Source organism: Camelus bactrianus, chromosome 7, assembly GCF_048773025.1.
Source record: "Camelus bactrianus isolate YW-2024 breed Bactrian camel chromosome 7, ASM4877302v1, whole genome shotgun sequence".
Taxonomy (NCBI): domain Eukaryota; kingdom Metazoa; phylum Chordata; class Mammalia; order Artiodactyla; family Camelidae; genus Camelus; species Camelus bactrianus.
Window position 1 is genome coordinate 82,915,849 of NC_133545.1, and position 26,692 is coordinate 82,942,540.

General features: G+C 44.1%; 1 protein-coding gene across 1 annotated transcript in view; it reads left to right on the forward strand.

Annotated features, from left to right (window-relative positions):
- HECW1 (HECT, C2 and WW domain containing E3 ubiquitin protein ligase 1) overlaps positions 1-26,692 on the forward strand; it is a 126,064-nt gene that overhangs the window by 18,977 nt on the left and 80,395 nt on the right. Inside the window, exons 4-8 of the mRNA XM_074367702.1 lie at positions 5,833-5,975; positions 8,848-8,948; positions 11,229-12,554; positions 16,851-16,952; positions 22,180-22,330. Of these exons, the coding sequence (XP_074223803.1) occupies positions 5,833-5,975; positions 8,848-8,948; positions 11,229-12,554; positions 16,851-16,952; positions 22,180-22,330 (1,823 nt within the window). The remainder of the gene's footprint in view (positions 1-5,832; positions 5,976-8,847; positions 8,949-11,228; positions 12,555-16,850; positions 16,953-22,179; positions 22,331-26,692) is intronic.

Genomic DNA, 26,692 nt, shown 5'->3' on the forward strand with positions numbered 1-26,692 from the left:
ATTACTTTGGGACATTCAGTCACTCAGCCCCTCTCTTCATTTCTAGCTCTCAGTCCTCCCACATGCTCTCAGTCTTGCATATCCAGTCTTGGGAACTGTGATCTCCTTCTCTCCCACACATCATGGCTCTCACTGGCATTGAGCGAGTCAACAATCCTGTCACCACCCACCCCTTGCCTGGCAGGCTTCCTTCTCGTTTCTCACTTGTCGCATCTGATCTGTCTGCCTCCTGGCCTGACCCATCTATGGGCACATCCCCAGCACTACTGCAGTGACTCCTCTAAAATGCAAATCCAAGTGTGTCATTTGCATAATTCAGATCCTTCGATTGCTCCTACATGGCTTGGGGTAAGTCCAAGCTCTGGCCAGGAGGCTGTTTATGATTTGGATCCTACTTATCTATCCTATTTCATCTTATTACGTGATCCCCACTATGACCCAGATGTAGTGAGGCACCCACATTTCTCAAAGGGATCTGCACACTCTGTGAATTTCAGCCTTTTTCCCACCACCTTCTCTCTCCCTGGAGTGTTCCTCCTACACCTTCTTCATCCAGCTGATGTGTACTTGTCTGTGAAGGCTTAGTTAAGGAACTGCAGCCTTGGGGAAGCTGTCTTTACCTGTTCATCAGCCTTCTCCCCACCACCATCGCCACCCCTCCTCTCCATACCTGTCTATCAGGCTGAGCCTTTGAGGAGTCTTACTATGGAACCATCTGTTTTGGCATTTTACCCACAGTGTAAGACTGTGAGCTCTTAAAGTTAACGACCTGTGACTCCAGGACTTGAGGGCGGTGGCCGTGTCACCAGCACCCTGCTCAGAGTCAGTGCCCAGCAAGTGTCTGTGAGTAAATATGTAACCCCCCTCCTTCTGAGCCCTTGGCTCCTTTAAGACCAACACTCTTCTGACCCCTGCCTCAGTTGCCCAGTATGGAACTTCTGCCAGTTTACACCACTGCCAATTAAGTATTTCTTTTAGTTCTCTACTCTGTTTTTATTTCAGTAAGTTCAATTTATGGAAGTTCTGTTTATAAAAGATCTACCCCATATCCTTTATGAAGCCAGGTGGATTATAATAAATAAATCACCTTATTTCTATAAATGGCATATTATGTAACAATGCCAACCAAAATATATTTTTTTAAAAAAACATATTTTGCAACACCAGTCTAACAGCTCTCTGGAAAACGGAAGAACGTAGACCTGTGTCGGTGGTTCTCAGGAAGGGCAGCTTTGTCTCCAGGGGACATTGGGCAATGTCTGAAGTTGTTTCTGGTTGTCACAGCTTGGGATGTGTTGCTGGCATCTGCTGGCTAGAGGCTCGCTACCATCCACTGCTATTAATAAGAATGCCAAGACCAACAAAATAAAGAAGCTGTTAAACTGGGGTTTGAAGAACTGGTTACGAATCACTGGACTAAATATTTAGGCCACAGAGGAAGATTTAGATTTGACGTAAGGGATGTTTTTCCCTAACAATGAGTATTCCATGTTGAAATGGATTATTACTGAGAGAACTGTGGTTCTCCACTCTGGTTGCACGGGAATCTGGGGTGCTTGAAACACCCCAGTGCCCAGTTCCATCTCTAATGGAATCTAATTTAACGAGCCAAGGATGGGATCCAGTAATGGGTATTTTTGTGAAAGTTCCCCAGATGATTCTAATGAAAGTCAAGGCTACATACCAGTGGCCTAAAGCAGAAATGAGTCCCACAGCCTGTGCATAAACAAAAGAAAGTTAACTTTTAACCAAAAGGAGGCTTGATGCTGTGAGAATCCTGTGTCATCCCAGCTCATGCCTGAGAGTCTTGCACACCTCTCTTCCTGCCATTCCTGCCCAATTATAAGAGGTCTGATGATTGAAGTTTTTTCTTCAAGTGCACCCAAGAAAAAGAATTCAGAATCTGATGCACTGGTGGAAAGGTGACCTATGGAATTTTATTCTCTGACCCTCAAGACACCAAGAGTTTCTTTGTTTAGAATGGTTTCATGGTTTATCCTGAGATAAGGAGCCATTGATTGATTGATTGGTCCAAGCATGGGGTACAGTTCCCATTAGATGCTCTCGAGCAAAAAGAAGACGATGAAGTGGGAAATGGCCAGACTGTAGATCCCTAGGATCTGAGGGTGGTTGTTTCACTTGCCACGTTGATTTCTTTCTCAGGCGAACTAGGATGCAAGGAGACAAAAGTCCCCAAGGAGCAGAGGGCTTAGATCCATGATGCATTTTTTGAAAATCTTTTGCAGACATGGTGCACAGATTTCTCTTTTGACCATTAACTGGGCCATTTCCCTGGACAGGAAAACAGTGGGCATTAATAGTAGGAACATTGTAGCTCTTATCTTATCTCTTATTTGAACCAGGCTTACAAGTTACTACAAACAACTGTATAGAGTTATTGACCATTAAAATCCAGCTGAAATAAGGTAGTAAATTTGAAAGAAGTCCAATAATTTAAGAGTCAGAAGGAGAAGGCGATAGTAGAGGATGGGGCAGGTAGAGTCTGGGGAGACCAGGAATGGAGAAGGAAGGATGCAGCAAATGTGACATGGCATGGACCTTCTTCTCCCAGTCTCTAGTTGAAGATGCTCAGGCTCCGTGAGGTTGCGAATGAGAAAGTCAGGAACTTAGACGTGTAGACCTTGGAAGAGAAGCCACGCCCACCTCACTCCAGAAGCTCTTCAGAGGCTCAGAGTGAGAGCCGGGGCAGCAGCCAGATGACACGCGTCACCCCGGCCTTAGGCTCCCAAGAGCAGGTAGCTTGCTGGTGAACAGACAGACTTTTACATTTTCAAAGGTGCTCACTGGTTCTTTAAAGAACCTGACCTCGCTGTGGGGTTACATGGACTCCGATAACCATGGCACGGAAGTGAGGGCCTGGTGGGGACAGGCTGGTGCCAGTGACAACGGGGTGGATATGTGAAGAGAGGAGGGAGGAAGGAACCCAGGAGTCGCCCCCAAGTTTCAGAGCATGTTTTGGGACACTGACTTCAGTGTCCCATGCAGGCTGCTAGAGCCTGAAAAACCCTTGTTTTAATAAAGCTGACTATATTTTTTAATTATAAAAACAATACATGCTTAGAAACAAGCTTATACTGTACAGCATGGGAAACTATATTCAATATCTTATAGTAACTCATGGTGAAAAAGAATATGAAAATGAATACATGTATGTTCCTCTATGACTGAAGCACTGTGCTGTACACCAGAAATTGACACAGCATTGTAAACTGACTAGACTTCAATTAAAATAAAAAAAAAACAAAACAACTACATGCTCATCAGAGAAAGAAATGCGGGGAAGTATATTCTTACTTGGTAAAATGACTGCTATTAAAATTGGTTGTAGGTCTTTCTAGTCTTTTTTCTATGTGTTTCATTTATATCACTGTGATTATAAATCGTGTTTCCTGCTCTTGGTACTTGGCTTTGGAAAACAAGCGTCTTCTATCTTAATGTCCTTTCATGTGTTATTGTTGCTATTGTGATATTTACATCTAACCATAAATTACTGTCATTTAGAATATTATTAACCATTCTGTCACGTACAAGTACTGTAGCGCATCTTGCCTATGGGTGAGCATTTAGGTGAGGAGGTCCGTGATGGTACATTCAGCGTGGAATCACTGAGCAGAAGATACCAGAGTCTGGGGACCTGAGACAGTTAGGGGGCCTGGATGCTCACTCAAACAGACCTTCTTAGACGAGGATCAAGCCTATTCCTGGGTTTGGAAATTCAGTTTTGTCAGTACCAGGAATGATTGCTTCTTAACAATTATATAGATGGTAACTGAAACGAATTTGTAATGGAAATTAGAAGTAACACATGGAGGGTGTGGAAGTCATTATTGCTGTTTGCCAAATATTTCTGTTATCTCCCAGACACATGGTAGGAGCACATTTCCTAGTCCCTGTGGATGGCTGGGGTGTGTGTCTAGTTGTGATGAAGACTTGGGTTTGAAAGCGAACACTTATATACTGGAGGAAGACCCTCCAGAGTTCTCTGTCCCTCTGTCACTGTGACTGGCAGTGTTTGAGAGGGTGCCCGCTCCATCAGCCTGGCTCCCTGAGTGACTAAGGAGCAGAGCCCTCTGCCAGCCCACGATGGCACTGTGAGCAAGAAGCAGAACCTTGCTACCGTGAAGTCGCTGGGACTGGGGACTTGGTTGTTACTGCAGCGTTTCCTAGCCCATCCTGACTGATACAGAGGCAACATTAACATTAGCATGCCCAACATATTTAATCTCTGAAATTCGAAATCAACTACAGTGAAAAGATTGCTGTTAGGAATTCATCAGAATAAAAGAAAATAATTATATATGTCAGCTGTTTTACAACCCTTGATTAAGGGTACTGTAACATTCAGTGTTAATCAAGAGTCCTCCCAGGTAATCTGAACTGGGCAATGAAAACGTTTACCTGTCTCTCCTTTTCTACGCTTGTTGTTGACCAAGCCAGCTTCTGGTGATCACAGTCTTCCTTTAACTGTTGTCGCTTTTATTTTTAAAGCCACACAGTGTGCCCTTTAAGAAACGAACACTTCAGAATCAAATGAAAAAGATTTGCTCTCTCCCCTCCTCTACCAGCCCACTTTCTCGCGTTCAGTTTGGAGTGTACCCTCCAGGCGTTTTCTCTGCAATTCAAAGTACAGGTGGAATCCCACTCTTCACATTTTTCTATATCAGGCTTTTTTCATTTAATTGGTCAAGTATCATTTCATGTTAGAACATATTTATTTACCTAGATCTTTTAATGACAATAGAGTTCTCTGTTTCAAAGATTTGCCATCCTTCGTTTAGCTGGTTTCCTATTGGTAGGCATTTTTTAAATCTTTCCAGCCTTTAGCTATTGTTAATAATACTCCAGTGAACATCCTTATAAAATGTATATATATTTTGCACTCTTGTACAAGTTAAGTTTCAGAGAGAAAATTCCTAGAAGTAGAATTCTGGGTTGAAGGGAATTTATCATTTAAATACCAATAAATATTGCCAATTCCCTTCCCAAGGGTCAAATCAATTTTTATCTCCATCAATAGAGTGTGAGAATTCTTGTCTCTCCCCACTTTCCAGAATGCAGGGTATCATCAAACTTTTAAAAAATCTTTGCCATTATAATCATGAAGAAAAAAAAAAAAGACATTGCATTGTTGATTTAATGTGCATTTCCTTAATAATAGATGAGTTTTGCTTGTTCTTTCTTTTTTTTTTTTTTTTCATTTTGGATGCTTTTTTTTTTAACATTTTTTATTGATTTATAATCATTTTACAATGTTGTGTCAAATTCCAGTGTTCAGCACAATTTTTCAGTTATTCATGGACATATACACACTCATTGTCACATTTTTTTCTCCGTGAGTTATCATAACATTTTGTGTATATCTCCCTGTGCTATACAGTGTAGTCTATTCTACAATTTTGAAATCCCAGTCTATCCCTTCCCACCCTCCACCCCGCTTGCTTGTTCTTTCTTTAGTTATGTTGGTACCTTTAGTCAAACATGATGAAACCTGGGTAGCAGTCTTTCTCTTTAGAGTTGATTTGATTATTGGAATCTCAGAGAATAACCTTATTTTTAAGCACTGAAGAAGCACCTCATGGTTGTCATTATTCATTTATTGAATAAACAGGGTCCACAGCATTTCTGAAATGTTGAGATAGATGATATACAGATAGACAGATGGATAGATAGATAAATGTAGATATAAATATAGATATAAATATATGGCTGCTTGGGTTTTTTACAATGACATCACCCAAAGCAGATGGCCTGGGGATCGGCCAGCCTTCACACCTCGCAGTAAATTGACGGGACTTGTTTTCTTCATTACAGCAGTTCAGCTTTGTGTCCTTGCCCACTGACGTGCTGGAAATCGAGGTGAAGGACAAGTTTGCCAAGAGCCGCCCCATCATCAAGCGGTTCTTGGGAAAGCTGTCGATGCCCGTTCAGAGGCTCCTGGAAAGACATGCCATCGGGTAAACCTTGACCGAGAGCGCAGGGTCACCGGGCTTCGGCCAGTGGGCCAGGCCCAAGGGGGGCAACAACATAGCCTCATAGAGATGCAAACAAAAGAGTGCCATTGTATTTCCTTGGCTTCTCCCATTAATTATTTTGCTTGAGCTATAATCATTAACTACACAGACCTTTCTCTTTCCCCTTATGTGTGTACCACTGGTTCCTTATTCAAGAGAGTAAAAATCTCTAAGACACAGTGGTGAGAGAAGCCCTTTATGCAGCATTTTTTTCTGAACAGGTAGAAGTTAACATCTGTTTTACCATGAAGGATATCATTTCATTCATATTCCTATCTTGTGTATACGATTTAATCATTTGTGACATTTCCCTAACAAGATGAAATACTGGGTTGCTAGCTTAGACTGCCTTCACAAACACTAGTAATTTGTAGAAAATACTAGATGATATGTATGAGATTTCAAAAACATGAATTCTCACGCAAAGGCAGCAATTCTGTTGCTCCCGTAGTTCAACTGTATGTGAGAACGTGTTTCTGTGTTTTGTAACTTCTACGTGCACATCCACTCAGAGTTCTCATTAAAATGAACTCTGGCCAGATAAAATCCTTGTACGTAATAGATATCTCTGTAGGTAACAGCAACTATATTTGAAAACATAAAGTGTAGCTGTCTGGTCATAAATATGTTTCAATGCAATACTTAGAATGATATCAAAGGAATGAGAAAAATTACGCAGAATTTCCAGGGGTCCTAATTCAAAGCTCTTTGGATTGTCAAAAGGACTTTAGAATCACTATTAGTTATCATAAGGCTGTTTAATCAGACCCTTACAGCGTATGTGCAGCTGTGAGCACACAGACACACGTTAAACTCTCCAGCCAAAGGGTGTTGACATTTCTGAAGCTCCAGCTGTGTTCAAACCTGGTGTTCACATCTTCCATCCATGGCCTTGAGGATTAAGCAAAGAAAGAAACAAAAAAGTACATAAAGAATGTAAAGCAGTCCATGGCACACAGGGACTAAATGATTCCAAACTGTTCATTTTTCAAATAGCAAACTGTATGACTTTTAAAATAAAGACAGTTCAGAGGGTGCCCTTGATTCCTTTGCCTGGAACATCCCAGCCCTCAGCTATCTGCCTGGCTCTCTGCCTGCCTCTACCCCTGCCCGCCTCGGCTTCACATTGGAAATATCACCGCTGCCTTGAAGCATTGATGCGGTGGTCCTGCCTCATCCCCCGAGATGGATGTAAGCTACTTAGAGGCAGGGAATGTCTTGTAGGGTTTGCATCAACTGCAACACTTTTTCCGTGGCACGGGCTCCCCAAAATATTTGTCGATACAGTGGGTGAAAAGCAAAGGAAAGAAATACATGGAAGGCAAGCACACAGCATGATCAATTTAATTTTTGTCTCACTGTTTGACTGTCTTTAGGCTTCCTCTGATTCCACTTCGGTTTTGGGTTCAGGATCTCTTTCCTACAGTCCTAACAGACCTACCTCATAATATTGACCAAAGCCCTTTCTAAATAAATAAAATAGTGTGGCCCGTTCTGTTTTCCCGGCATATAATGTTTTATTTGCTGGGCTTCCTAGGAACTCCAAACACTAAACTAGAGCTGACCAAAGAGAACTCCTAAGCCAGTGGATCACTGGGTGAGATGTTTCATGATGCTGGTGCTTTCTAGAAAGAAACATTAAAACACTAGCAGCCAGTGATTTATCTTTTTATTTGAATGTCACAAATGAATAAATGGAATGATTACAGACTCATGTAAGTAACAGCTGGTTTTGCAATATGTCTTTGTTATCATTGGATAGAGTGGATTTGTTCATTTCTGAACATCCCAAGGTAGTCACCTTTCCTATTCGGGCCGAGACGGGGGACCACGTACTCTGCTGAAGCTGCATTGTTGATGAAATTATAATAGCAAAGGTTCAGGTTGATTTCCCTCTGGATCATTGGCTTCTTGGTAACTAAAATTGCCTTGAGTCGGCAGAGGGGACGGTGCTAGAGTCCAGAGTGGAGTCTTTCTGTGGGACCCTGGAGTTGATGTGATTGGAAGTCACAGGCCAATGGACCCAGCCCGCAGGTCTTGCTTCGCTCCATTCTGCAGCAGGTCCCTTTCTGAAGCTGGCCACAGGGTCTCTGGTAACCAGGACAGCATCCTTCTGTAGATATTCCGTACAGAATATACATACATCATGACACACATATCTGCTGCTGGTGCTGTCCATTATTAAGGGCATATGTGGAAAATGTCAGCCTGCTCAGGAAAAGCAAGCAAAGGATACTGATGCCTTTTTTTTCCTTTCTTTCTTCTTTTTTCTTTAGAACACAGGTTGGCAAACTTTCTGTAAGGGCCAGGCGAATAACTATTTCAGGCTGTGTGAGTCATATCTGTCTCAGCTGCTCAGCTCTGCCATTGTAACACGAAAGCAGCCCAGCCAAGACGTAAACTGATAACCATAGCCGCGTTCCAATAAAACTTTTATGTTCGGAAGTTGAAATTTACATTTCGTATCATTTTCACGTGTCCCAAAATACTACTCTTCTTTTGTTTTTTTTTTTTTCCAACCGTTTCAAAATGGAAGAAGCAGCTCATGGTCTCCCAAAAACAGGTTTGGACCACTGGCTGTATGTAGTTGGCCGATTCCTGCTTTGGAGTATTCAGTAAGGATTTTCTTGAGGTTTTTTTTAATTACTGGTGAGCAGATGTACTAGCTCATCTTTCCCTTAGGACCATCTCAGTTGTACCTGAGCAAGGCCTCCCTGGGTTTGCCTGCCTCGCCCACAGGCAGGGAAAGCACATCGTATGGTCTTTAGGAGGAGCGGTATTGACCAGATCCGTGACGACACTTATTTCCTTCTAGGGACAGGGTGGTCAGCTACACACTTGGCCGCAGGCTTCCAACAGATCATGTGAGTGGACAGCTGCAGTTCCGGTTTGAGATCACTTCCTCCATCCACCCAGGTATCTTCCGCATGAACTTCGTGTCTGGTCCTAGCCTAGTGTCACAGTGTGATTCTTTTCTCAAAAATACAATAACCACAGTTCCTTCCAGGTATGTTGTAGGTTTTGTGATTCTCTATCTTTCATCCTGATTTGAAGCCTAGAAGCCAGGGATCTGCTCTGGAAGCCAGGTTTCTGTCCCCTTGATTGAGAGGTTTCTCTTTCTTCTGGTGCCCCAAAGGTAGCGGGTTAGACAGTGGAGCAGGGATTGACAATGAGGCCATGGAAGGTATGGAGCCATATGTAATTTCTCATTTTACTCCCAGCACCCACATGGGATGTGCTCAATGGATGGTGAATCATTACATACATGAGTGAATGAATGAGCATATCATATATTGTATTATTGAAGAACTATGATCACACAGTGGATTTTTACCATATCACAGGGGAAAATGAGAACTATAAATTGGACAAAAAGCTTCAGAATCACCCCATGCTCAGTTTTTCAAGCCAAAGTGTAGAGCACACTGAGAACTGTTCGGTCCTCCTGGGCCACATTTATGAGCTGCTGTTAAAGCTAATAAAGCTTTTGAGAACTCAGGGTCTGGAGTTTATCACCACCCACTCAGCAAACAAAAGTTGCACTTTTCATGAGGTGTCACCTCACACCAGTCAGAATGGTCACCATCAAAAAGTCTACAAACGATAAATGCTGGAGAGATGTGGAGAAAATGGAACCCTCCTTTCTACGCTGTTGGTGGGAATGTAAATTGGTATAGTCACTATGGAGAACAATACGGAGGTTCCCTAAAAAACTAAAAACAGAGTTGCCATATGATCCAGCAATCCTACTCCTGGGCATATATCTGGAAAAAATGAAAACTCTAATTCAAAAAGATATATGCACCCCAGTGTTCATAGCAGCACTATTTACAGTAGCCAAGATATGGAAGCAACCTAAATGTCTATCAACAGATGACTGGACAAAGAAGCTGTGGTATATTTATACAATGGAATACTACTCAGCCATAAAAAAGAATGAAATAATGCCATTTGCAGCAACATGGATGGACCTAGAGATTATCATACCAAGTGAAGTAAGTCAGACAAAGAAAGACAAATATTATGTGATATCACTTATATGTGGAATCTATTAAAAAATGATACCAATGAACTTATTTATAAAACAGAAATAGACTTACAGAGGTAGAAAACAAAGTTATGGCTATCAAAGGGGAAAGGGAGAGAGGGATCAATTAGGACTTTGAGACTAACAGATACACACCACTATAGATAAACAACAAGGACCTACTGTATAATACAGATATTATACCTTGTAATAACTTATAATGGAAAAGAATATGAAAAATACATATATACACACACACATAGATATGGATAACAGGATCACTTGGCTGTACACCTGAAACTAAAACAACATTGTAAATCAACTGTACTTCAATTTTTTAAAAAATAGTTGCATTTGTTTATGCCCAATACGTGATGCAGATTGTAAGAAAAACATTGGACTGTTTCATCCTTTCAAATCCCGCCTTTTCTACATCCTGAAAATCAGACTGACTGTTCCTTCAGTATAGCAATGAGGACAGACTCCCAGCACACCAGACAGGTTGTTTGTCTTCAGTCAGTGAAGAGTGCTAGGGCTTCAAATGGGAATGCATACCTGGCAGGGATCCAATACAGCACATGGAGGGGAAGGAGGGGTAAACCACGGTTGCTGCTCCATGAGTGGTTGCTTGGTGTGGAGACCTGCTTCCTTTTTCCACTGCAGTCATCTCCAGGTTTCCAGTCTGAGCTATTGAATGACTGTGGCTCCTCCCATCATTCACATGTCCTTCTCTTTAGTCACCTGAGTCCACCATCCTGGGGGGAGCCCAGCCATAGGAAACACCCTGAACACGTGTAATTAGCCCTTTCTGGGGTCAGCAAGGAATCCGGGTCCCTAGTTTCTGAGGTCTTCCGGGTAGCAAGCGTTGGGAAGCACCTGCTATGTGCCCAGAAAGGGATAGGCTTCGGGTATTTTTAATTAATAATAATAATAATAATAATAATAATAATAATATCCCTTGAAACCGAATTCTCAGGTAGATCGTGACTGCAAATTATCCTTAACATAAGGAACACTCATTCTTGCAGAATTTTTAGCAGAGCTTTGGCCAGTGGGAAACCCTCACCAACGCCAGCATCTAATATCCTAAGGCAGAACTCACTTAGGATGGTCCGTGTCCGGCAGAGCGGACTAACGCCGTTACAGTGACGTTTTCTTCCTGTCCGCAGACGACGAGGAGACTTCCCTGAGCACCGAACCTGAGTCCGCGGAAATCCAGGATAGCCCCATGAACAGCCTGGCGGCCAGCAGCCGAGGCGAGCCCCCGAGCAGTGCAGCAGAGCCCTCGGGGACCCCAGCGGCCGAGCAGCCGAGCCAGGGCAGCGCCGAGGGCCCCGCGCGGGACGAGAGCCTGGAGCTTGCCAACGCGGCCGAGGAAGCGGCAGGTACCCCCGAGGCGGGAGACGATGGCGCAGCCTCTCTGGGACCCGAGGGGGCTGGGGAGCTTCCGGCCCCGGGACCGGAGGACACGGAGCCCGCCCTGAGTGCCGAAGAACTGGCCGAGCGGCTGGACCTGGGCGGGGAGGCGGCCCCCCCGGGGCTGCCGGAGGATGGCCAAGCCCCTGGCAGCCCCGGGGGGCCGGCGGCGGTGGCCGAGGAAGCGGCGGCGGAGAGCCGCGCTGGGGGGCAGGAGGAGAAGGAGCACGCGGCGGCGGAGGAGGAGGAGGAGGAGGAGGGGGACGTGTCGGCCCTGGGGCAGGGGGAGGCCGGGCTGCAGCTGCGGGCCTCGGTGAAGAGGAAGAGCAGGCCGTGCTCCCTGCCGGTGTCCGAGCTGGAGACGGTGATCGCGTCGGCCTGCGGGGAGCCCGAGACCCCGCGGACGCACTACATCCGCATCCACACGCTGCTGCACAGCCTGCCCTCGGCGCAGGGCGCCCGCGCGGACGACGACGGCGCGGAGGAGGAGGCGACCCTCAGGGAGGCCTCGGAGAAGGATGCGCTCAGCGAGCTGGACACGGTGGCCGCCGAGCCTCCCCCGCCGGAAGAGGATGGAGAGGAGGCTCCCCGAGGCACGGCGCCTCCCGGCCACCCGGCCGACGGCTCGCTCGCCGACGGCGACACGCTCCCCAGCACGGGGAGCGAGAGCGACTCGAGCCCGCGGCAGGGCGGGGACCACAGCTGCGAGGGCTGCGACGCGTCCTGCTGCAGCCCCTCCTGCTACAGCTCCTCGTGCTACAGCTCCTCGTGCTACAGCGCCTCCTGCTACAGCCCCTCCTGCTACAGCGGCAGCCGGTTCGCCAGCCACACCCGCTTCTCGTCCGTGGACAGCGCCAAGATCTCCGAGAGCACCGTCTTCTCCTCGCAGGACGACGACGACGACGAGAACAGCGCCTTCGAGTCGGTGCCCGACTCGGTGCAGAGCCCCGAGCTGGACCCGGAGCCGGCGAACGGCGTGGGGCCGTGGCCCGACGAGCTGGCCGCCCCCGCCGGGAGCACAGCCAGAGCCCGGGAAGGTCCGGAGTCCCCCGTGGCAGGGCCGAGCAGTCGGAGAGAAGGTTAGACCTCACACCTGATCAAAGTGAGAATAGGCCCACCGGGGGGACCCGGGTGTCACCTACACGGTGCAAAACCGAGAGTGAGGGAATCAGTCCCGAGTGAGTTTGCCGCAGCCGCAAATGCCCGTCCTGTACTTACATGTGTGCGTGTGTATCTGTGTATATGTGTCTGTCGGAAGTCCAGACTGTGAATGGCTGACACCCCCACCACCGCTCAGATACACACCGAGAATTACAACTAGTGGGATGTGAGCGTGCGCTCGTATGCGTGCTTCCTGGTTTTAAGTAACCGCCAGAACTGCTTAGTGTCCGTGTCACCCTCTAGTCCTGACAGCCACCAGAGCATCATGGCTGGTAGCCGGTGATACAAGCAGGAAATGATCACTAGCGTTAGGTGGATAACGTGTAAATATCGGCTGGCTCCCCCCAACTTACTGAAGATTAGCAAGAAATGTCAAAATAAGTGGAAGAACCTTGAGATTGCCTGTTTTAGAATTTAACTAACCTGTGTGCATCTGGATATGTACAGCCTACGTATTTGTGTCATGCTTTCTGTCTACTCAATTCTGTTACTGTTGTTGGTTTTGTTTTGTGTTGTTTGGGGGGGCACAGGGGTGCTATTTTGGCTAATGGAAAGGAAGAATAACATGAATGTATAAATCACTTTGTCTCAAGTAAGACTCTAATCCAACAGGTACCACCTTTAGTTTCAAAATGTGTTGTGTTTTGAAGCAAAGTCCTTCCTTCTCAGTCATGCCTGTGGAATCATATATCAAATTAACTGGCATTTCCTTCTCTAGAATTGGGAACCACCTTCCAGTCAAGTGACAGTGACATCGAGGGAAGTCACTCAAAAGTTGCATCATAATATGAAATAATTCGGTTGTTTCAAAATAGAGAAATGTAGATTCTGCTACGTTGCTGTTCTAGTTTGTTTAAATTAGCCTCCAAACGAGATGTGGTGGGATTGTCTCTAGATTGTAAGCTCATCAGGGGCCAGAATTGTATCTTCTTTAGATTTGAGTTTTCAGCACCTTAAGAAATGCCTGGCACCTACAGATTTTTACAGAAACTAACATGAGCATAAAAGAAATTATTTTAACTATTTAACAATGCCCAGTCCTACATGTTAGAGAAAGACGAGTGAGGGAAAGTGGCTCCCGGGATAAGAAGTCCAAGGAAATCGGTAAAGAAAGAAACACAGGGAGGCAAACTGTAGTGACAGGCAATATGGAAAGGCACCCATGAGCATGAGAATGGGGTGGACAGTTCCTTTCTTTAATAAGGGTGTCTTGAGTTCCGTTTTGTCCTGGGCCAGATGCTTTGTGCTGGGCACAGGAAGATGGATAATGTGGAAGGTACTCAGTAATTACAAAGAAATTAAAATTAAGTATGTGATAAGGAGACTTGGGGATATACCCATACAAAGACACAACCGTGAGCTGCCAAGGGTGTTTCAGACCAAACTTCCTATAAAGGGTCAGATAGTAAATATTTTAGACTTTGTGGGTCAAGAGGCAAAATCAAGCAACTGTTCTCACCAAAGGGGTGTTTTTTTTTTTTTAACTTTTACCTTTAGAAGTATAATAACCATTCTTAGCCCAGAGCCATTGAAAACCAAGGCTGGGTTTGTAGATTGTCAACCTGTTGTCGTCCATGGGGTACATTTTGACGGCCGTGTTGGGAGACACTCCACACGTGGGTGATTGGAAACTGACTCAGTGTACGTTCAAATATCAAAGCACATTTTACCAAAAAAGACTTGTCCATGCCCCTTGGAAGATGAACAGTCCAGCAGGGGGATGCCATCCCCTTAACAGAAAGGACGGGAAAGTGTTTCAGGGCCAGAGTGACAGTCTTGGCAGGGCAGTTTCTAAGGAAATGTCTAGATTCTTGAATTCTGCTGATTGTAACCTCAGAAAAGGTTAAGAAGCACCGGCATGCTTCACTATGGCAGGGACCGCTAGGGTGGGGACCACTATGGTGGGTATGAGGGTTCTTGGGAAGGACTGCTGAGCTCACAAAGGCTGTGCGTGCATGGGCACATGACTTCCTCCAGCCAGCCCTCTCTCCCTCAGTAGTGAGTCCCCAGGCTAATGGTGTCTGCGTGGCAGATCCGTCCCCGCTCACCACCACGCTGCCAAGAGCACATGATTGCAGAAAGCACAGAGGTCTGACAGATACATGTGTGCCCTCTTCTCCCATAAAAATCACTGCTGCCCCCTCCGTGTGACTTTTAAGATTACAAATTCTTTCACAAAATTAGCCAAGGTGGACGTGCTGCATGCAGTTTTGAAGAATGTATCCTTTATCTACTTTTTGATGCATTTCCCACTATACAAAACTCTTTTTTTTTAACCTCAACATAAAATGGTTTCACCATCGAGTGAAGAGTGCAATATAATGTGATTTTTGAGCTCAGCCCTGGACTCACTTCCTAGCCAGGACACCTTAGCCAAATTACCTGTTTCAAGTGTAAAATGAGTGCAAAGGGTTTTGGAGAGGATTAAATGAGTTGATCCATTTGAAGTGCCCAGCCTCTCACTGAGTGAGGGTTCTTCCAGGTAGATGAGCAGCGAGGCGCCCTTTTCCAGTGGAATATGTTCTTTTCGCAGGAGTGCTAGCGGGTCAGACGCTTTCTTTGTGTTTGAGGTGAGGGGGATGGTGTGGAGCCTCAGCCTCGTGCAGAACAGAATCGCTTGCTTCCTCTGTGTGCTGCATCCGTTTAGTTGGCTGAAATGTGTCAGTCACATCATTGCATTTGCTTGGGGTTCATGGGCAGGTGGGGTCAGCTCCATTAACCCCCACAAGCAACAGTATTATGTTTCCGCTAGCTTGGAGGAGTAATTAGCCTGATTGATTGAATTAATTATGACGAGGTAAGTCCATTGTTTGTTTGTTTTTTAAAGAAACTAAATTAAAAACGCAGCAGCTGGTGACATAACAACTGTACCATTGTTTTTTGGTTTTTGTTTCTGACACTAAGCACATATAAAGACAAACATGAGTGCAATATCCACTCAACCCAGAATCCAGCTTTGAAACAAGAGTCAGTTTGCAAGGAGCTATGTGTTGGCATAAGAGGCGCTCCCTTTGACTTCCTTTAGTCTCAGAGAACCCCAAGGATCTGAGTCACACACCAGAGTCTGCACAAGAAACAAGGTTGTATATTTAACATTATAAAAGGACCCTTTGTTCCTGAATACATCTCTGTTCCGTTTTCCAATTGGCTCTAGGAATTAAATGGCTAAATGAAATCCACAAATGGCTCTGGTTACGTAACCCAAACCCACAGCAGGTGCCACAGGCTTCCCATGCACTTGGCCACTCTACACACAGGGTCACCAGGACGTGAGGACGCCACCAAATAGGAACTCCTCTTTAGAAGTTGGTTCAGTTCGTCATAAGTCTGCCTGACAATAATATTAGCTGTGTCTCTCATAATTGGGGCATGCACTCTGCAGATATGTTCATTTCTAAAATTTCTCCGTGTCTGTCTGTCTTCTTCCTGCTCCCCCACTTCTGTGTGTTTCAAGTCTTCCTGTCTCTGTCTTCCTGCCTCTTCGCTACCTCTTTGGTCTCTTGTCTTTTCTCTTTCCAGAACACACTGGCTTGTCTGATTCTTCCTCGGAATAATCAGGAACAGTCACGAGATCCCATAGCTCCTTGGCTCCCCACCCCGGCCCCTAGATTTCAAAGGACAAGAGTTTACCGTCTTATCCCACCAGTTCCTTAACCCCTTCTCAGAAAGGCACCATCTAAGAGTTTCATTCCAAACACAAAATCTGAAAGATGGCCTCTTGGCAGCCTTCTGATCAGACCTATGTAAGCAAGGATCTGTATCTTTGCACAGGCGCCTGAGATTTTATGGGACCTTATAAATACTATGCATCTCTCCAGCAGGCCTGTGTCTTTTCCTAGGCTAAACTCAGGCTCTGCTAATTTCCTTCCGGGTCCTTTTCTGATGCTGCCACCCCGCCCCCATCAAAATTAAGGTGGTTCCGGAATCAGACCCCAATTCTACCTATTGGCCTGTTGTGATGCAGATCGTAGTCATGAAGTGTTTGGCTGTTTTCTTCGAGTTTTTTTTTTTTTTTTTTTTTTTCTTTTCAGTAGTCCCCTCTCTTCCCTCGCTCATGAATGACTCTGAATGTAGCAAATTGCCACACACACAAAAAGAGATTTCCCGCTCTGTAGGGTTTTTTCTTGTAGTAGTTTGTGTTACAGCCATGCTTTTTTTAAATGACGTTGCCAAGCAATGAATGAATCTGAATGTCTCGACTATCTTGTCCGTAGGTGAATGTCCTATACTCCATAATTCCCAGCCAGTAAGCCAGCTTCCTTCCTTGAGGCCTGAACATCACCACTACCCAACAATCGATGAGCCTCTTCCTCCAAGTAAGCTTTAGTTTTTAAAAAATCTGTGTCTTAACTCTTACTCTCAAGTCTAAGCAGGTCAGTATGAATTTTGTATATAAACACTCAGACTCTTCCCCGACTCCGTACCTTAACACTGTTATCAGAAACCAGTATGACACCTACCATGAAAAGTTGTTTGATGTTCTTTTTTTTCTTTTTTCTTTTTTTTCTATTTTTTCTTTTTTCTTTTTTCCTTTTTTCTTTTTTCTCTTGTTTTCTTTTTTCTTTTCTTTTATTCTTTTTTCTTTTTCTTTCTTCTTTTTTCTTTATTTTCCTTTTTTCTTTTTCTTCTTTTTTCTTTTTTCTATTTTTTCTTTTTTCTTTTTTTCTTTTCTTTTCTTTTTTATTTTTTCTTTATTTTCCTTTTCTTTCTTTTTTCCTTTTTTCTTTTTTTTTCTTTTTTCTTTTTTTTCTTTTTTTTTTTTTTTTTTTTTGTCTAGTGGTTTCAGGTTGTGATCTTAAAGAGATAACCCAGTATTGCCAGTGCCCCTCAACTTCTGAAATGGAGAGCATTTCTTTACAAAACTTAACTAGTCTTTGCAAACTGTTCATAACCCTTAATTCTCACATTTTCCTCTTTGATATTTAAAATGGAATAATCCTATTATCCTCCATTGGACTTTTTATGGCTCAAAACATCGTGTAAGAAAACATTTCACCCCATCAGGACCCATGAGTTTGCAATTTCCTTACTCTAACTTGCATCAGTAGGTGACGACCTCCAATTTTTTCTGCAGTTCTTAGAGGTTTCCAGGCAAAAATGTCATCTTTAGGGATGGAATTCAATATCACTTTCTCCTGGTGACAGTAATGTGTAATAAATAATTATCTAACTAGTCATTTGAACTTGGGAAAATCACTCAATCTCTCAGAGACTCAGGTGTCTTATTTGTAAAGTGAAGCTTTAATTTCCTCGCCTGCTAAATGCTAGATTTGGGTTAGGTAGTCTGCAGATACCATTCCAGCTTGAACCTTCTAATAGTCTGTTACGTTACATTTGTAAGGAGGAACTGACACTCCCCAGACATTATACATTCACTTAGCATCACATGTGTTCCTGGATTCTAGAACATCCCTGTTTTGGTTTGGGCTCATGTTTCAAGCAAAGATCACCTTTAAAATGTGACAAATTTTACGATGGCAAGATCTTTCCAGGATGTAGTGAATCAATGTTTCTTCACATTCTTCTGCCTGCGTTTACTTTAAGCCATTACAGTTTTCGAAAGAAGAAATGCTTATCCCTTAATTCGTCTATTCTTGGTCATGTGATATATTTTACATTTACACCATTCTCCTATCCCGTTGCAATTTGTTGGTGATAAAACAGTGTCTTTAATAGGCAGACTAATTTAAGGAACACTATGTTTGTTTTGAGAGGCCAAGCCAAACATTATATCCTTTAACTTTTGCTGCCTGGGTTCTTTCTTTATACACTGATTTGTGGATATTCCACCGATGAATAGTAAAATTTCTGTGTCAACCATAGACACTTCCTACTTAAAAAAATATCTATAACATGTTCTCTCCAAGAAAGGAACATTTTCCCCGCAAGAAAAAAAACCTGTCAGTGGGTACGTGCATAAATTGACCTTCAATCCATGCCAGAGTAATATCCAGTTATACATACAGATATTATAAATAATCGAATAGAAGTCCATTTTAAAGAATTACTGCTTTGGATAACAGAAACAAATTTCTCCAGATAGGCTTTAATTTTCTGTCCATGTGACTCTGAAAAATATTCGAAAAATTAGGAATGAAGGTAATAACTGAGTTTTTTTAGATAATTTCAAATAGTACACAGATGACTCCACCACTCCATCATATTTATTCACTGAACAGATATTTATTGAATGCTTACTGTGCACGAGGGGCTGTTCTAGCTAAGCCAACACAGGCAGAGATCCCTGCCCTCAAGGAGCTTACGGTCTAGACTGGCAGAGACAGATGATAAACAGTAAGGAGAATCAATGAGGAAATAGTGCAGCATGTTAAGTGCTATGGAAAAATTAAAGCAGAGCAAGATAAGGGGGATCTGGAGCGTGTGGTGGTGGCTGGCTGGTCATTTTAAATAGGGCAGCAGGTACGCTTCATTGAGAAGGCAATATTGGAAGCTGGCCTGAGAGGAGGTGAGAGCGTTATCCCTGCAGGCATCGGGCAGGAAGGGCTTTCTGAGCAAAGAGAAGAGCCTGCCTGGTCGATGTGAGGAACAGCAAGAAGATCAGTGTGTCTGGGGCAGATTTAGGAGGGGAGAAAGCTGCAGGTGAACGAGTCAGTCTATCAGGGCTCCAGATCTCATAGGGTCTTGTAGATCATCTAACGGTCTTTTAATCTGGATGAAAGGGGAACATTGTCGTTTTTCGAGCAGAGAAGAGACATTGTCTGACCTAGGTTTTAAAAAGTTTTCTGTGGTTGCTGTGTTGGCATGAAATCGTGAGGCAGAAAGATAGAAGCAGGAGACCCAAGGTAAGGTTATTGGGATGACCCAGGTGAGAAACAGTGGTGGCTTGGGCTGGGGTGGGGAGCGGAGGCAGGGGGGTGAGGAGAGGTCAGATTCTGAACAGATATTTTGAGGTAGATTGGCTGACAGATGGGATGGGATGTGTGAGATAAAGATAAGGGTCAAGATGACTTCAAGAGTTCTACCCTAGAAGGATGGAGCTGACTTTAAAGGAGATGGAAAGGAAAGGCTGCAGGTAGAGCAGTTGTGGGTGGGAGAGACCCGAAGCTTGGTTTTGATCATGTCATATTTGACACGTCATCCAGGTATCGATGCCAAGAAGGCAATGAGATGTGACTGAAGTTCAGGAGAAAGATCTAGACCACAATATGGTATTGCATTTGTTAATGTGGGAAAAAAAAATACAACTTTCCAGGCTTTTGTTAGTGTAATAATTAAAATAGGACAGATTATTAAGCACGACCTTGTTCTTGGACTTCATGGAAATATATAATTTAATATTTGAAAGGTCCCTCGGTCACAAACGAATTGATACAAATGAATGACTCCAACTTACCCCAATGCCATCTGTAAATTTATCATTTCCAGGAGTCTCTTTGGCATCATCGTATCAAGTCCGTTGGACATGCTGAGTCCTTAAGTTCCATTCATAAATTTTTTCTTTCTGCAATATGGTTTCTACGGTAGGTGAAAGTAAATTCTTGACAAAGACATCCAGAAAACACACTTAGAATCACCAGTTATGCTTAGCTATTATTTTCTGAATATTTGTAAGAGTTATCATTAGCATGCTACATTCCAGGTATTTAATGTATTGACAAAAAGGCCTGTCTGTTTGGCTCACCATCCTTTTTCACGAATGATTTGGAAATACTGAAACACATAGGGAGAAATTTTTATTATCGCTGCACCATACTCGAGCTTTTATCCCTCGGAGAATCTCTGAGACTGGAGCTTTGTCTTTGCGGAAATCCTTCCGTTACTCTGGGCACCTGGAGGGCAGGGATGTGTGTTACTCAGCAGTGTGTCCTCGGGACCTGACATAGTGCTAAGAGGAGTTTGTTCAATTCAGTAGAGTAGCTACTCTTCAAAGATTAATGCTCATTTTTTTGTTGTTGTTGGATGACAGTCAAGTTAGGCTCAAGGCAAAAACTGCCCAGTTGCTATAGTTTGGGAATTTGACATTTTAACATTTTTCGATCAGGATTAATTTCCTTGTAGTTACACAAATACACAATTTCATCAATGAGCTAATTAACACTGACAACTAACAGTTGACAGCTGGATTATCCAGTGGTCAATTTTAATCAGAATCTCCTAGAATATATTTATACATTCTGACTACCCTTTTTCTTCAGTCTGTCCTGTAAGCTGAACTGGATGTTTTCTGGTATTTTAGTTTTCATTGGGCATTATTTGGCAATTCCTCTAGAAGATGTCAGACAAAGCCATAATATTCACAAACAGATAAACCATCATGTACATATCAAACCAAAAATACACCAAATATATTGAATTTTTAATTTAAAAAAAAAATCGAGAGTTGCTATGTCATTACCTGGACAATACTGTTTCAATAGAATTGTTAAGTATCTGACCTACTCCCAAAAGCTATGGCTTTTCTCACTTAAAAGGCTGAATGGTTTTCCTTGTTTGCAGTCATTTTTGCTTTTTCTTTTTCAGTCTGATGCATTTTTCGGCATAACTTTATCATGAACCTGTGTTTCTACCACATTTTTACACGTGGACTCTAGAAGCTTTGCCCATTTCCATGCAGCAGACACTGCTCCTCTCAGATGTGTACATACGACCCAGCTCTCCGCATTTTGAGGACTTTTTCATCCTGTCCCCCCCAGCCCAGCCCCCTACATGTATCATGTACTGTGTCATCTATGCTCCCGCCTTTTACTCTGTTGCTGTGGTTGAAATTTGAGAAGCAAAGCAGTTTGTCTTTACCTCGGGCTCCCCCTACTGTTTGGGTTGGTGATTGAGCAACCAAGAGAGATTTAAAAGCTGAACTGCTAGTTAAAAGTAGTGATTGGTTTTGTTTTGTTGGTCAAGAGAGATCTGGTAGCCACGGGTGGGTGACTATATACTGTGAATTCACAACTTATCAAAGGATGCTTTGAATCCCCAAGTATCAAATCTTTCCATTCTCTTTCTTAGGAGGAATGGCAGTCAGTTAAGGTTGCTCAGTATCAGGCAGACGTCATCAAAGCTGCACGGAGAGATTTCTAGAATTGTAGCTCAAACTGGTTTTAGTACGAGAGCTGTTATTCCCTCCTGACCAGTCATCCACCATCAGATTTAGCAGAGAAAGGGTTTTCCAGCCTCACGGTGTCAGCCCTCCATGGAGGAGGTTCCCAGTCTTCCAGCTGCCATTCGAGTAGCCGAGAAAATTGACGGGATGGAACTTTTTAAAGAAGGAAATAAATGAAACATTAGACTTTCTCTTTAGAAATTATTAGAATTTTAACATAGGTCATAGTGGAGGAACCATGGTTACTGTTTAAAATGGCCCAGCAGATACGCTTGGCCCCGGGGGCTCTTTTCTGGGATGCCCATGCCATGCCATGCCAATGCCTCAGGAATCAGGCAGGTGCCCTGGGCAGTGGCAGTGTCTGGTCTTCAGCAAGTAACCAGCGGTGAGTTCTTTCTACCTGCGGAACCTGGAAAGGGTGTCTGTTTCACGTGGACCAGTGGTTTGGCCTTGATTTCTCGTTTTGCCTTTTTATTACACGCTAGACTGGGAAGCTCGCATTGACAGCCACGGGCGCGTCTTTTACGTGGACCACGTGAACCGCACGACCACCTGGCAGCGCCCCACAGCAGCGGCCACCCCCGACGGGATGCGGAGATCCGGGTCCGTCCAGCAGATGGAGCAACTCAACCGGCGGTTGGTGACCAGCATGCAGTGAGCCCCTGTAAACCCGTGAAAGGAGAAGGGCCGCCAAGGAAGCCCCCTCTCAGGCTTTTCTGCTCAGGCTGCACGAGGAAAATGCAAAGCAATTACGTATCTTAAGAAACCCATTCACGCTCAGCACTTGGAAAGCTAGACTTAGAATTTTGGCGGCAGGAGACAAGCTAAGCCCGAGTGTCATTTAAAGATGGGGCATCCTGTGTACCTCCTGATGGTCCAGGCTGGGAAACAGGTGTTGTTAGCCGAGGGCCCGTGGGGCACGCCTCACCCAGGTATTCACTGAGGGTGTCAGTGTTCCAGGAACCCTCCAGAAACTGTGCACAATTATACACGGATGCACACTTTGTCTGCCAGACTCTTCCATATCTGTCATAAGATTTTCAAACGGGTTCAGAACCCAAGCAGTTGAGGACATTCCAAGGATGGGTTTAACAGAATACTAAAAGCTACCTGGGGAAAAGGCTGTCTTATAAATTGCTCCATTCCATGCCTACCCTGGTCCCACAGTCACTATCTACTCCAAAATATGAATTCTTAAAAAGCTTTCATGATAGAAAGAGAAATGTTTAGTGGGGAGGGTATAGCTCAGTGGTAGAGTGACTTCTTGGCATGTATGAGGTCCTGGGTTCAATCCCCAGTACCTCCATTAATAAATAAATAAACCTAATTACCTCCCCAGCCAAAAAAAGAAGTTTAACGTCTTTAAAAAAAAATCCAGAGAAAAAGAAATGTTTAAAAACACTTTTTGAGAATTGTTTTGTCTAACATTAGACCCCTTACTCATTTTTAGGAAGTAGGTAAAGATGTCATTTTGTTTTCGACCTGCACGTGAAACCCAAAATAGCATCTCTCCATGCTGTAAGCGAATATGAGTGTCACATCCAACCTCTTGATTCTTTAAGGCCAGCGTGGTGGCTTTGGGATACTTTTAGTCGCCAGGAATGCAGGCTGAAGGCTCAGCTTTGATTGTACCCATGTGCCGTCTTGTTAGTGTGAAATAAAAAAGAAAGGCAGAGAGGGACTGAAAAAGAAGAAATAACTGTGTTTGGGGCACACCGCTATTGGTAACAGATGTCCCTTGAAGGTTAACTGTATCCTCCAGAAAAAAAAAAAAATGTGGACAATTTAATCCCGTTAAAAATACACAGAAACAGAAAATTGGTTACTACTGTCCACAGAGGAGGATGCTTTAGGTGAAAATCACCAGGATTCTCTCATGGCTTACGCATTGGAAGACACTGGCTTTCCATTTTTCCCCCATCAGTAGCTGAGTGTTTAAGTCATTCGTGAGAACTGTGAAGTATTCTCATCGGCAGTGTATTTCTTTACAGTCACTCCCATGGAAAGAAAACTTATTACAAGGAAGGACTTCATGATAACCCAGTTTTGTTAGATACAAACGCGCCAAGATCCCTGGCAGAGCCCTTTCATGGTGATTGCAACAACACTCCAACTGCAAATGCAGGGGACACAGCAAGGCTCACTCTCCGTAGAGACCTTGTTGAGACGCCACAGGCAGAAATAGCCTCGACGTCTGTCTTGCCCGACAGCTAAGCTGAACTTGTTCAACAGTCAATCAGAAGCAGAAGTAAACACCTTGGCCCCTGACATTAAAATCCATGGATGTTCACAGCGCTCAGCTTGTATCGTATAAAAATGAGGTCAAATCCATCCTGAGCCAGGCCTCTAGAGAAGTTGTGCAGGCTTTGATGTGTAAATCCTGTGCCCCCCACCCCCAACTGCTGGACTTTGAGGCCAGACTTTGCCAAATAGGCAGCTGTATTTGCTGCCTCCATCTGGACAGATAAAAAGAAAGGGAATACAGCGATTTGAGAATGTGCATATTTCTTGGGAAAAGAAAATCTATCTAGGGGAGGTCCGCTACCCTTGAGAGAAGCATCCAGGCTCTTCAATACTTCTTTTAACCTATCGCTTTCAGGCCTTTCAAGTTTTCCAGTGATTTAGGCTGATAATGGCAGTCCGACAAAGGATGCTGTCAGTCCTTGATCCACTGCAGACGGGGTCCCACACAACGGTCATTCTTTTAGTAACTTGCAGTTACAGGCAGAAATGTACAACCATCACGCTATTTCACGACAACCTAGGAAATGTTTCTGCGTTGCAAGAAAGAGTTTCCCTTGACTCCTAATAAGGGGGGTTGTGAGAAGCAAAATTTGTTTGTGGCAAGAGGCGCACAGTGTGGCACGTGGAGAGCAGGGAGGAGCGCGTGGTGTCCCCAAGTGGTCCTTGTGGCTTCACCACGGGCCCCCACGGCAGGGAGGCCCCTCGTTGCCTGCCTTCCACCGACCACGCATCTCCATCCTTCCGAGGCCCAATCCGAACGTCACGTGGCCACTGAACCCCGACCTCCCCTCCCAGATCCCTCCGCACAAAGCCCGTGGCCGCCTCCTCTCCAGCCCCTGGTACCCTCCTCACCTTCTTGCCTCATCCTCTGTGTCCCCCCCGCCCCCAGTGCCTGTGTGCGGTCAGGGCTTACCAGGACTCAGTCCAAGACCGCCTCCCGAGTTAATTCCTCTCCTTTCAGAATATCGCGAACTAATTCAACCTTCGCAAGTATTTATTGAACCAGCCAAAAATACAAATGTACATTCTCATTTTAAACCATCTACTCAAGTCTGATTTTTTAGCTATTTGGATAAAATTATGATAACGTTGAGAAATGAAAGTTTTAAATAGGAAGAAAGAAGACCTTACAATCTTACTTCCCCAAGAATTAGCTTTAAAAAAAAAATTTAACTAACTTTAAGTGCTATAGGCACAGCCCTTGTATAGTTATAATGATAACATATAGTTTCATATTCATTTTTCTCTTACTACTTTATAAAAATTTTCATATTGCTACAGAGTCTTAAGATTATCACTGAGCAGAGGGTATAGCTCCGTGGTAGAACGCTTGCTTAGCATGCATGAGGTCCTGGGTTCGATCCCCAGTACCTCCTTTAAATAAAAATATAATAACAACAATAATAATAATTCAATAAAAGTAATTACCTCCCCCAAAACAAAACTAATTTTAATTTTTAAAAAGATTATCTCTTAAATGATTGTATAGTATTCCAATGAATGGATGTAATTTAGTTCACTTAATTTGCCACACTGTTAGATGTTTTGTTTATTGCTTTTAATCACTGTTTTGGATAAATCCCCAGGGCCTATAAAATATTGGGATTATCTTAGAGAGTTTCCTTAAGGTTATCTTCCCAAAAGAGCCAGCCGAGGAAGAGCCACGTGGTTTTCGAATTTGACATCAATGCTTAAATATTCTCTAAGGTGGTTCCATGGGTTCACGCTGCCAACAGCTGCAGCCTCCCTTCCGTCTTCTCTTTTGGTGTGTTTTTGCTGACTTAAGTGGTACTCCTGGTATTTTGGTGCTTCTTACATTTCATTTCTGGGAGGGAGGGTCAAATTCTATTTCTATGAGCTTTTTTTTTTTACCAATTTTAACTCCTCTCATGAGAATTGTCTGTTTGTGTGGGCTTGGTTTAGTTGGGTTTGCTTTGCTTTGCTTTGCTTTGCTTTTGGAAAAGGTCTTTTTTTCTGGTTTGGTTGTATGTGTGTGTGTGTGTGTGTGTGTGTGTTCTTCTGTGTGTGCACACGTGTTTGTGTGTCCGTTTCCAAACTCGACACTCCAGCTGACTTTCTTACCGTATTTCCATAAACTCTATATTATATGAATATTTAACGTTTGGCTGCAAAAAGAAAAAAATTGTGAAGGGGGTTACTGAAGGCTAATTCTTGATGAAATAGAAGAGGACCAGCTCCCTGACTCCCTCTCTCATTGTTAAAGCAAAGAAAACCTCTGAGGCTGCAGCCCTGCCCTTGCTGGGGACCTTCCACAAACCACTGTGTGTCCTTCTTCTGTGCATATCAGGCAGGGGTGGGGTCCAGCTCCTGGGATTTGGGGCTGTTGACTTAGGTCCACCTTCCCTTGGGGTATCTCGGGGTTGCAGTCAGACGGTAGCTGAGCTGAGACTCACATACCTGGGGGTTGATGTTGGCTGTCGACTGTTGGCTGGGACCTCATGAAAAATGTTGTTGAGCCATTTTTGGAAAATGCAACCTGCCTTGAGCCACTTGGGGGAAATCCTCCAACAGTGGCTTCCTTGGTCTTTGGAAGACCAGGTCAAGGTCGTCCTCTCCCAGGTCAAGGTTGTCCACCCCCAGGTCAAGGTTACATGCTTAGGCAGCTTCTCACTGGCCTACTCTGTCCCCCACCCTCCATGGCTGCACTCTGAGTCCCAGCGGGGAGAGCACCACGGACAGACAGCCTGCATCTTCCCCACCAACCTCCCTACTGTGGAGGGAAAATAAATACAC